General features: G+C 38.7%; 1 protein-coding gene across 1 annotated transcript; it reads left to right on the top strand.

The window, feature by feature from the left end:
* The first annotated feature begins 907 nt into the window (after nt 1-907).
* Nucleotides 908-8866, top strand: CUNH9orf57 (chromosome unknown C9orf57 homolog). Its single transcript, XM_015492840.2, has 3 exons — nt 908-961; nt 3870-3993; nt 8742-8866. The coding sequence occupies exons 1-3, from the start codon at nt 908-910 to the stop codon at nt 8864-8866; spliced, it is 303 nt and encodes a 100-aa protein (XP_015348326.2).
* Nucleotides 8867-13032: the final 4166 nt, after the last annotated feature.

Below are 13032 nucleotides of genomic sequence, written 5' to 3'. Positions count from 1 at the left end.
ACTTGGAGACGTTTGGTACCAAATACTGGGGTCAACAATTCAAATGCCCCCTATGCTTGGCATATAACATAAATAGGGGAAGCCAGCTAGCCTCCAACACAAGAGGAAAAGCTCAGTCTAAAGAGAGGCAGTGAAAACTCACAAGAAAATAGTTGAAAACATCAAATAGGTGAAAAATCACAAGAAAACATCTTCTGTACCTTGGATATCATGAAAAATGGATTCAGGGGATTGCATTAATTTTGCTGGACAAAAAGGAAGATGTGAGAGCAAAAGAAGAAAATCCAGCATAAAGAGAAATTTTGTGGTTAGTACTTAACTTCTGCTTCTCAACACTGACCATGAAATGAAGAGTATTTAAAAAGGTCACCATCATCATGATATATAACACATTTTTGAATAACTATATATTTGTGATTTGTATATGACTATATATGTATGTATGTGTGTGTGTGTGTGTGTATATATATATATATATATATATATATATATATATATATATATATTTGTATATGACATTTACAATTTATAATAGCTATATATGACTATACACACAAAAAAAAATTTGGATATTCCTCCACTAATAAAAGTCATACATAGAATAGCATACATCAGAATTATTCATGTAGGGAAAGTATTCATCTTACATCTAATCTAAAGCATTAATCTTAGGTGTCAAATTGGAATCTGCCATGTAATAAACATGTTAATAAAATCTACAGTAAATTTTTAGACAAAAGGAGACTGGAAGAAAGAAAAAGGGAATCTGAGAACATATTTGTAAGTATTCAAGTAGCTGCAGAATGACAGTCACCAAAAAGGGCTGGCAGCCAAGGTATCATCTTCATTTGCAATGAAGGATATCAGAGTCAAGGTTTTAGGAGGAAAAAGGCTATGGACCTTCAAAATGGGAAATCAGAAGGTGGGACAGTTTGAGAGGGAGCGATTAAACCTGCAACAGGTCTCATCTAGAAACAGTTCAGGGGCCTCAGGCAAGGAGCCAGTCGGGGTGATTTAAGTATTATGTGAGCACTCCATCTTGGGTCCTCCTAGTACCAAAGGTCTAAGTAATGTGGCGGATCTCTAAGGGCAAGTTGTGAGATTGAGTGATTATAAATCCAGAAGAAAACTCATTTGGGTGATTTGAAGAAACAGCCAGGCCAGTGATCTAGTAATCAATAGACCCTAATCCAGGAGGAGCCAAGGTCTCCATCAGGAAGAGGTTGATCAGGTCTGGTACACATAAAAGGTGGGCAGGCTGAGGAGTAGTTCATTGTTAGAACTGTTGCCTAGCATGTAAGATCCTGAGTACTATCCCCAACCAGAACAAAGGGAATAAAATGAGGGAGTCAATATTTTTGCCAGGCATAATGGCACATGTCTGTAATCCCAGCAGCTTGGGAAGCTGAGGCAGGAAGCTCAAAAGATTCAAAGCCAGTCTCAGCAACTTAGTGAGGACCTAAGCAACTGAGACCTTGCCTCAAAACAAAAAAAAATGGGGGTGGGGGGTGAGGGGACTGGGGATGTGGCTCAGTGGTTAAAAAGATTGGCAATTTTAGGGATACCATGAACTTGCCAAAAATGGCTTGGATTTCAACAAGCCCTCTGTCTCTGCCACTTCAGCAAACCATTAAGACCTCAGTTTTAGGGCTGGGGATGTGGCTCAAGCAGTAGCGCGCTCGCCTGGCATGCGTGCGGCCCGGGTTCGATCCTCAGCACCACATACAAACAAAGATGTTGTGTCCGCTGAAAACTAAAAAATAAACATTAAAAAATTAAAAAAACAAAAAGACCTCAGTTTTATATGAAATGAGAGAAACTATGATACATGGTGGAAAGATATTAAAGTTGGGTGAATGGTTGTGCTAATGCATATAAATTGCTTAGCAGACTCCTTAGCATAAACTCCATTTAAAAAAAATATTTGTTTATCAATCATTGTTTAAAGATTGAAAGTTTGTCATGATCAGCTAGAGAAAGAATGTGAAATTTTTTAAGTGCCCTTAGATGAGGTTGAACCTAAGAGTAATCAACAGAAGTTAACAATTCTCATTGGTCTGTTTTCTATTAAAAGTTAACTCCAATATAGGAGCAGGAGATTGCCAGGTTTCTGTTCTCGTTACTAAAAGACTCAGAGGTCACTCCAATTGAACTGGGCTGTGCAAAAATAACCACACAAGAGACACAAATACCTTTTTCTTTGGGGTCGCTGTGATGGCTCCTCTGACCTTAAGGGTCCGCAGAAAGAGAGAGCAAAAGCATGCACTGACCCCTTTTATTGAGGAGAAGGTATTCAAATGAGGCAAGGGGTCAGGTTTCAGGGGGCTGAGTCTATCTTCATGATGTCCACTGTCAGCAGGTTGACTGACATCTGGGTAGGCCACACCCAAGGGCACAGTAAGAGAAGGGGACACACACAAGGCACTTCCATGGAAGATTCTATCCTAAACAGGGCAAGGGATTATATTACAAAGGAACTGTGGGGCTGTGGCAAGATACACCCATGCACAAGACACTGACCCTTGAACCCAAGAAGGGTGGGGAAAGCTCTGCCACATTTCTGTGACTGAGCGCCTCAGCACCCAGCCAGGGAGTATGACTCAGTCACATGTAAGGATGGTCTCCCACAGGAGATATAAAATACCTTGTACAAAATGTCTAATAAATTACTCTTTTGGGGGGGTTATCAGTGAATAGGTGGTGGTCATTATATATTTAAAAAATGGAAACTGTGAACACTAGGTCAAATTTTGGCTCAATTACAGAAGAATCTTTTAACAAGCTGAGTTGTTTTTTTGTCTTGTTTTGGTTTGGTTTTAGGGGTTTGTTTTTTGTTTTTTTGTTGTTTTTTTTTGTTTTGTTTTGTTTGTTTGTTTGGTTTTTTTGGTGGTGTTGGGCATTAAACCCAGGGCCCTATGCATGCGAGGCAAGCACTCTACCAACTGAGCTGCATCCCCAACCCCTGAACCATTTTTGATGATGGTGCTGAACTCTTCATCACTGACCAAGGATCTCTGCATGAGTTTTAATAAAGGATTCCTGAACTAGTAGAACCAGTGATTCTCCAACACTATAATCAATCCTGTAATTGAAAAACCAGTGATTCTCCAATACTATAACAATCCAGACATCTATGACCAAATCATATGCCCTCAGCTATTTTAGCATATACGAAATACAAATTCCAGGGCCCTTTTTCATGGATTCTAACTCAGGTATGTGGGGTCCTTGGTAATCTGTTCATTTTAATCATTTAAATAAATCCGATGCCTATTGGAATTTGAAAACCAATATTCTAGATAACACCTTTACAATCTTACTTGTGTTTCCAAAGATCAAGAATCTCAGAACTCAATCTACTTAACAAAATGAATAACATATTTGAGCCACTAAATTTGAGTATTGAAGATAACCAATAAGTAAACATTAATCAAGTAATAAATATTCATGAAGAACCCATTATGTATTATATGCTACCTTAGGCATTGAAATGAAGTCCTAACAGCAAGTATGCAGCCGAAATTCTCTGGTGAAATAACTTTGGTTTGATTTAATGAAACACTAAATTATTTAATGAATAAATTTTAACTAAGTCATTTAAACCACTAGTTCTCATTTCTGATTACTATCAGTTCAGGGTGCTTTCAATCATTTATGTAGCATATGCTTTAATTTTTCCCCTGTTAGAATATCAAAATGATTTTAATTTATGTGAGTTTTTGAAAAAAAAAAGTTTAATATTGCTTACTTTTTAAAGTTGAAAATCTCTTCTTTATTTTTTCTTCTTCCTCCTTCCCCCCACCCCATCTATTTTTTCTCTCTGGTATCCAGCACTATTTTCCCATTGTTTTTTCATCTCTGGAATCCAGCTTGAGGGAAGTATGATTTGTAAATCATGCAATCTCTCAGTCCCCTTCCATGGATGTCTTTTGGACTTTGGAACCTGCAGAACAAAACCTGGTCAGTATTGTTTTAAAAAGATTCATATTAAAGGTAAGTCTTTTTTTTTTCCATTTTAAATTTTTTTATATTTTTGTTAGAACATTATAATTATACATAGTAGTTGGGTTCATTTTGACAAAATCATACATGCAAGGAATTTGATTTCTTTCCCCATTCCCTGTCGTCTCCTTTTCCTCACTTCCCTTCCCCTATTCTCCTTCCTCTGTTACTTTTGCTCCATGGTTTTTAATTGGTACTTTCTACATATACCTATAGATGAAATTCCCTTTGATATATTTTATAAATATATATGTATAACACAGGCTGGGGTTGTGGCTCAGTGGCAGAGTACTTGCCTAGCACATGAGAGGCCTTGGGTTCGATCCTCAGTGCCACATAAAAATAAATAAATAAAAATATTGTGTCCATCTACAACTAAAAAACAAATATTTTTTAAATAAATAAATAAAGCAGGATTTTTGTTGCATTCATTCCATATTTCTTCCCCGTTCCCATCCTTCCTCCCTCCCTCTCGTTCTCCTTCTTCTATTCCACTGATCTTCTCTGTCTGTATGCTATCTGATCCCTGCCTCCACTGCCTTCTTTCTCTTATTTGATTCTAGCTTCTACCATATGAGAGAAAATAGTTGACTCTTGATTTTCTGAGTCAGGCTTATTTCACTTAGCATGATGTTCTCCGTTTTCATCCACGTACTGGCAAATGGCATTATTTCATTCTTGGTGGCTGAGTAAGCTCCTTTGTGTATCTATACCACATTTTCTTGAACAATTCATCTATTTACAGGCATATGGACTGATTCCATAATTTGATTGCTGTGAATTGTGCTGTTATAAGCATTGAAGTGGTTGTACAGCTATAGTGTGCTGATTTTAGTTCTTCTGAATAAATAGCAAAAAGTGGGCTAGCTGGGTCTTATGGTGGTCCCATTCTTAACTTTTTGAAGAATCTCCACACTGCTTTTCAGAATGGCTGTACCAATTTGCAGCTCTACCAACAATGTATGAGTGTACCTTTTTCTCCACATCCTCACCAGCATTTATTATTATCTGTGTTCTTAATTATTATTATTGTGTTATTGCCATTCTGACTGAAGTGAGGTGAAATCTTAGTGTAGTTTTAATTTGTATTTCCCTAATTGCTAGAGATTTTGAACAGTTATTCATGTTTGTTGGGCATTTGTGTTTCTTCCTTTTGAGAAATTTCTATTTAGTCCTTCCCATTTTTTGAATGGGGCTTTAGTTTGTTGTTGTTGTTTGTTTTGGGATTTTACTTTTTTTGGGCACTGAGTTTTTTAAGTTCTTCTATATTCTGGATATTAATCCCCTATGTGGCAAAGAATTTCTCCCATTCTGTTGGCTTTCTTCACATTTTTTTTTTTTTTGCTGTGCAAAAGCTTTTTAAAAGCTTTCAGCATCCCACTTATTGATTCTCAATTTTATTTCTTGCATTGTAGGTGTCTTGTTGAGAAAGTTGGTGCTTGCACCTATATGATAGACTGTTTACCCTGTGTTTTCTTCTGACAGCTGCAAGGTTTCTGGTCCAATTCCTAGGTCTTTGATCCATTTTGATCTGACTTTTATGCAGAGTGAGAGACAGGGATCTAATTTCATTCTTCTACTTATGTATATCCAGTTTTCCCAGCCCTGTATATTAAAAAGGCTCTTTTTCCAGCATGTATTTTTGGCAGTAAAGATAAGTCTGGACACTTGATATACACATATTAAAGTTATAAGGGAGGGCTGTGGATATAGTCCAGTTGGTAGAGTGCTTGCCTCGCATGCACAAGGTCCTGGGTTCAATCCCCAGCAACACACAAACACACCAAAAAAAGTTATAAGGGAAAACCTTTATAACAACAAACGTTCACCAGCAATACACTGACATCTGCTGGACATGGCTATCACTATTCCCATTTTAAAGATGAGAAAGCTGAGGCACAGATTAAATAACTTGTACAAAGTTACACAGCTAATGAGTGTTGTAGCCAAGATTTAAATGCATGGAGTATGTGTCTGGAGCACTGATAAATTTCTATATGGCCTCATTTAAACTATTCACATGTTTAAAAAAATAATAGTTAATTTACAGAACCCTTGTAAACATGGGGCCCTGAGCCACTTCACAAACTACATGCCAGTGAATCTGACCTGGTCCACCTGGACTAAAAAGTTAAACCTAAAGATAAGGACTGGGGACATAGCTCAGTGGCAGAGCACTTGCCTAGAATATGTGAGGCCCTAAGTTCCCTCCCCAGCACCACAAAAATAAATAAATAAATAATAAAGTTAAGCATAAAAATTCACATGACTTAAAACTAGAAGAAAATATGAAAGGACACATATATTGAGTTTGAAAAAGAGACGGTCTCCTTAACATCCCAATCCCAAAATTCATAAGGAAATGATAGATAAATTTAAATATATAAAAATGTTTAAATTTATTTTTAAAACTCCAATGTGTAAAACATAAGGAATAAAATGGGAAGAAATAGTTGGAACATAGATAATAGAAAAAATATATTAACATTTATTCAGAATAAAGAATTTCTAGAAAACAAATTTTTAAAAAATACCAACTATCAGGGAAAAAAATGTTAAAGAAAATATGAAGGCAATTCCTGAAAGAGAAAATATAAATATGCCTAAAAGCAAAAATAATGCTCAAACTTGTTGGTAAAAATCAAGGCAATGCAAATTACAGAAATATATGTAATATTTTTAACCCATCAAATTGTTAAATACAAAAATTTATTATATTAAGGTTTCATGATAGTGTGGAGAGATGGGAAGTTTCATACATTTCCAATGGCAATTTAGATTGGTTACACCTTTTTTTAGATAATTTGCAAATTTTTATTAAAATGTTAGATGATGGGCTGTGGTCCATGGCTCAGTGGTAGAGTGCTTGCCTAGCATGTGTGAGGCACTAGGTTTGATTCTCAGCATTGCATATGAATAAATAAAGGTCCACTGACAACTTTAAAAAAATTAAAAAATAAAGAAAAATGTTAAATGAGCATAGCCCTCTTCAAAGCAATTATTTTTCTTGGTATCTGCCGCAGAGAAATATTTATATGCATCAAAGTTGTTATTACAGCATTGTGTTTAACAGCAAAGCAGTGGAATTGGCCTGAAGGCTCACCTACAACAAGCTGTTGAACTATGTGGTGTTCAAGCAATTGAATGCTTAGAATGAACTAGATCTGTTTTTTTTAACATGATACCAAAAACATTACAGACAGCTGGGGGATTGGGGGGGATCAGCTGTAAAACAGTAGTACATACAGAATACTACATATAAATACAAATCAACAAAGCAAAACTCTACGTTTCTGCAATTTCTTAGTTGGAGAACATGACAGGGGAAGCCATTTACCTCATGGTGGCCAGGAAGCAAAAAAAAGAAAATCAATGGGCTAGGGTCCCAATATCCCCTTCAAGGGTGAACCCCCCCACCAATGACCTAACACTGTCCCACCTGGCCCCACCTCCAGAAATTGGAAAGGAAGAACAAACATTAAAGGATGTCAAAATAGTTGGGAGAAAGAAAAAGAATCATGGGTCACATCTGGAGGGGATTTGCAATTAAAAGGGTTATCACGCTCTGTTCACACTTGATAGCCTACCTCCCCTCTCTCTGCTCCACGTTAGTCAGAGCCCCATCATTATTGACAGGGCACGGTACCAAGGTCCCTTGTGCTTTGCACTTTTGTTCATTCTTCACATTTTCTACAGAGAATGTTCATCACTTCTTTAACTAGAGGGGAAGAAAATTAGTGGGGTCATGAAAAGCCTCCTTTACTGAGAAACACACTTCTACATAATCCTGCTGTGGTTCCAGCCCTGTAAATATCCTGTGAACTGGGTAAAACTGGGAGATGGAGATTGGTTCTCAGGCATTGCTCTTGAACATGGACAGAGTCATCTAGTCTGACTGACATCCCAATAGGAAAGGACTCTGTGCATAAGAAGGAGCCCAGAAGTTTACAGAGCAAAACATCAGTGATAACTGTGGTGGGAAAGACCTGGAGTGACTAAAATGTCATGGGAAGAAGAGTTTCCTAACCTGGAAATTTTGCCATTCCACACTGATATGAAACAAACAAATCTAAAATTTTAATTTTTGATAGTTTTATTAACAAAGTTTCTCAACTTTGGCATTATCAACATTTGGGGCAGTTAATTATTTGTTATGGAGGAGAGTTGCTAGTGTGGATTTTGAATGTCCCCCAAAGGGTCATGTATTAAAGGATTGATCCACAGCCCTTTCTACAGAAAAATGTTCATCACTTCTTTAACCAGGGGGGAAGAAAATTAGTGGAGTCACGAATAAGCCGCCTTTTCTGAAAAACACACATCTACCTATCTTTCTTTGGATCTAGCCCTGTAAATAACTCATGACCTGGGTAAAACTGGAAGATGATTATCAGCAAGCTTCCGAACAGCTAACACTTCAGAAATTTCTATACAGTCAATAGCAATTACATGGCTTTTATAATCTGAGTTGGAAAGCCGTTTTGTTCGACAATTTCAAGGCCTGGGTATTGCAATGTACCCAACTAAAATAGTTTAAGTGAGAGTATTGAAAGGCCAGATGACAAAATGAACTGTTCCCAGTACTATGGACACTAGATTTGTATATCTTGATAAACCTAGTGTTTTTGTTTTGTTTTGCTTTATTTATTTATTTCTAATATGTTAGTTAGCTGAAGCATCTGAGACAAGGAAAATCGTACATCTCAAGATATTCCCCTGTCTCTACCTCTTCTCTCCTTTAGGTGGCATTCAATGGTATTCAATTAAAGGCTGCACGGAGAGCTCGGCCCAGTGCTTCCAGAGAAGGGTATTTGCTTATGAAATTCACTCTACTCACTGCTGCTCTCGTTCTATGTGTAATTTCTGAGGAAGTGGCCTTTACCCAACCTTGACTGATCAGACTCCAAGCCTGACTGGTTTTTCACAAGATGGCGTCTACCATCAGTTGAAGATCCTTTAAAAATCTCAAACTTTACAGGTCATCCAGCTTATGATCCGAAATGGATTTTGGCATTCCATTTGCCCAACTCCTCCCCCACCACCTCCCACTCATCTCAGAAACATCCCTTTCAACACCATCTCCCTCCTCTCTTCCTTCTGCTTAATTTCTCTTCCTGCCAATGGTCATATCAAGGCTACAAAGAGGTGAAAATGTTAGTTATTTTCCAAGTCCAACTATGCACATCATCTCTAGTTAATCTATTTCCCTAAATATTCCTATACTGTTAAATACATTTACAAATTAATTGTACTACAAAATGCCAAGTGAACTAAGAGTGTTCGTTTGGTTTCCAAAAGAAACTGCATTGTCTCCTGATTTACAGTAGAGAAGAAACTGACTTAACAAATGGCATAGGAAAAATAAGCTGTAGATCAATAAACCAGGCCTGTGGGAACTATAAACCCAAATGGCAAAGAACTGAAGCAGGTAGAAGGAGGGCACTTCTTTCTCCCATCTGCATCAGGATTTGTATAAATTCTGGATTTCCATACCTTAAGTGCTTTATCTAATATTGGTAGATTCCACAGTCCTAGTTAAGCACAGGAATATGTTCTTAATCCGTAAAGAATTTTAAAGGCACAAGCACAATGGTGCGCACCTGTAATCCCAGCTACTCGGGAGACTGAGGCAGGGGGAACACAGGTTTAAGACCAGCCTCAGCAACTTAGTGAAGCCCTAAGCCAATTGGTGAGACTGTCTCAAAACAAAAAATGAAAAGGGATGGGAATGTAGCTCAGGGGTTAAGCACTTGCCTAGCAGGAGGCCCTGGGTTTAGTTCTTAGTGCCACAAAAAATTAAAAAGTTGTTTTTATCTGTATTTTCAGCAGTTTGAAAAATCCAAAAGGTAAATATCAATAAACTTTTTTTCTTGGGACTTAGGACAACATCTGACACCCATACTTTTCTATTAACCAGCATTTAAAAAAAAAAAAAAAGCTAGACTTTTCCCTCCATCCTTATTTCGGGTCTATTCCTTAGGCATATTTCTGAACCTAAGAAAAAAATGTCTTCATCCTTAGTTTCAATCCAGTTGGCCCTATTCTGTCATTTTCTGCATCAGCCCCATTGGTAAACAGTAGTTGCCTTAGATCAGTAAACTTCTTGAAATTTAACTTTTGTTTTTCTTGTGTTTTTTTAAATGTGTTGTTATTAACCCCATTTCACCTGGATCGAGGAATGGCAAAATCACATAGCGACTAAGGCTGGAGCCTAATTCCCAAGCAAGGCATCGTCATGAGAAGTAGGAAGTAGGTGCACATCTCTTGTTCACTTACTAGCTATTGACCTTCACAGGTTGTATCAGACTCTCTGCACCTCAGGTATAAGATGAAGAGAATTGGATCACACAGTGTCTTAGATACCCTTGATTCGGACATTTTGTGACTTGACATTAATACTTCTTTATTGTTTTCTTAGATTAAAAATAAAACAGGGAGTCGGGCGCAGTGCTGCACCCCTATAATCCCAGCAGCCTGGAAGGTTGAGGCAGGAAGATCACAAGTTCAAAGCCAGCCTCAGCAAAGACAAGGCAATAAGCAACTCAGTGAGACCCTGTCTCTAAATAAAATACAAAATAGGGCTGGGGATGTGGCTCAGTGGTCTAGTGCCCCTGAATTCAATCCCCAGTACCAAAAATAAAAAATAAAATGGAATAGTTATTGTGGTGCATACCTATAATCTCAGCAATTTGGGAGGCTGAGGCGGAGGATAACAAGTTTGAGGTCAGCCTCAGCAATTATTGAGAACCTGCCTCAAAAAAAAAAAGTAGAAAGGGCTAGGGATATAGCTCAGTGCCATGGGCTTACTCCCCAGTACCAAAAATAAGATGGGTGAACACAGCTCCAAGGTAGGCCCTGGTTTGACAATTGATCCTCACCCAGCTCTGTGTAATCTAGGAAACAGGGAAGAGAATTACAGGCCATGAGAGCAGTGACCACCGTGGAAGCTCTTGACCCAAAAGTCACCATGGAAACATAGCTGAGTTTCACAGCCTTGATATGGGAGACTGAATTATGGCCCCCAAAGATATCCCACATTCTAATCCCTGCAACCTGTGCATTCATTTCCTTTCTTGGCAAAAGGGATCTTTGCAGACATGTTTAAAGATAGTCAGATTAAGAGATTACCCTAGAGTACATGAAGAGGCCCGATGTCATTACAACCATCTTTCTAAGAGGAAGGTAGAAGGATCGAGGGAGAGGAGCTGTGGAGATGGAAGCAGAGACCACAGATTTGAAAAGTCCTCTGCTTGCAATGAAGATGGATGACAGAGGGTCACAAACCAAGGAAACTGGATGGCCTCTAGAATTTGGGAGAGGTAAAGAGACAGTTTCTCCCCTAGAACCTCCAGCAGGATGCAGCCCTGCTGATACACTTTCCTCTTATGACCTTGCTTTCTTTTAATGCACTTTGTCACAGCGGCCATGGGAAATAGAAACACTTGGTGCACCAAGGATAAAATGGCATTTCCCCTCCCCAAGGCAGCTCCATCCATCCTTGGATCATGTGGGATTTGATCTGAAGAGGCAGCCCCAGCACCACATTGTCCTCCTTCCTTCTCATGAGTTCTCAGCATTTCCCCCGACACACACAGATGGCCTACAGACAGCCAATCGCACCTTCCCTGCTGACACCTCCCACTCAAGCCCCTCTCCATTCAGGGTTTCTTCAGCTAACAAGTTTATTCTTTTCCAGTCCTTCACACCTAAAGACAAAGTGATACCAGATTAGCCCAAAAGCAATCTTTTTATAAATCATCAGACTGAGGGGCCGGCGGATGCGAGGATCTCCCTTGATCCTCTGAGTACCAGCTTGGCTTCCTCGTTGATGACATTTTTTTTTTCCTTCAGCTGAAATAGAAACCTCATGCCTCTTAATACATTTCAAAGTCTCTGTGGTTGATAAATTGGGGGCGTATGGAGAATGTGACAGAGTAGAGACTGAAATTATTCTCTCAGCAAAGGAGGTAATATTTTTCCTAGTGGCCCTCAATTATAAGGCCTCCTGAACTTCCAGAGGGCATTCTTTTTATAACTGAGATAGCCATTGCTGCTTTTTCCCGCTGAATGGAGGAGTCCTAAGCCCCTGTAGGTGGCAGAGCAGGAACTTCCCGAGACATGCCATATGACCCTCACCAATACCATCCCTTGAGAGAGTCCCATGGGTGGGCAGGAAGCTGAGCCTCCTCTTGGGTGCTGCTGCCCTGACTCCTCCTCATATGCTTCAAGTCTCTGAGAAATGAGACTCAGGGATATTTGAAGGAAGCACAGGAGTAAAGAAAGAGAAGGAAATAGCATGGTTGAGGATTGGCCCCTTTCTGTGGATAGAAAAGCGCGTCCACATTCTATCCTAGCCATAACTTCCTCATGTGAGTATATTTTACTTTTCATACCCACATGTAAAGTTAATAGTTCTGCCATTAAAAGGTACTATGTGCAGTGGAAATGTCCAGACAGAGCTGGAACTACTGCCAGCCTAAAACATGCCCTCAAATCAACTTTGTAATTCATTTCTCAGCTCACATATGACTGCTATTGATATTACTCTCCATCTGGTAGCTTCCTATTTTAACTAATTATTCTTGCTAACTAGGTGTTAAACTTAGTAATACATCGTGCATGTGTATTTTGGTTCAATTTTTGTTGCTATAACAAAAAAAGTGCTGGGTTAATTTATAAAAGGTCTATTTAACTCCTGTTGTAGAGGCTGATCACCACCAAGATCAGGTGGTCACATCTGGTGAGGGCTTTCCTGTGAATGACATCACACAACAGGAGCATATTCAAGACACATGGGTTATCTTCACTTTATAACTACCTGCTCTTGCAGTAACTAATCCGGTCCTGCAAGAACTAGCCCCTCCTGCAAGATGGCCTTTAATCCCTTCTAAAGGTGGTATCTCCATGACCTAATTGCTTGCCAACATGTCCTGTCTCATAATGATTCTACCACCTCTCAGTACCATTTACATTATGAACCAAGCTCCAGCACATGATCTTTGAGGGATAAAACATTTCAAACCATAAGAATGT

The sequence above is a fragment of the Marmota marmota genome, unplaced genomic scaffold (assembly GCF_001458135.2).
Source record: "Marmota marmota marmota unplaced genomic scaffold, marMar, whole genome shotgun sequence".
NCBI lineage: Eukaryota > Metazoa > Chordata > Mammalia > Rodentia > Sciuridae > Marmota > Marmota marmota.
This window is presented reverse-complemented; position numbering and strand designations above follow the sequence as displayed.

Bases quoted from the DNA above. Each gene is read 5' to 3' on its own strand.
- CUNH9orf57 (XM_015492840.2), top strand. From the start codon at position 908: ATGGGAAATCAGAAGGTGGGACAGTTTGAGAGGGAGCGATTAAACCTG. The intron at 962-3,869 runs GTCTCATCTAGA...TCTGGAATCCAG, and splicing joins AGCGATTAAACCTGCAACAG to CTTGAGGGAAGTATGATTTG. The intron at 3,994-8,741 runs GTAAGTCTTTTT...TCTCTCCTTTAG, and splicing joins TAAAAAGATTCATATTAAAG to GTGGCATTCAATGGTATTCA.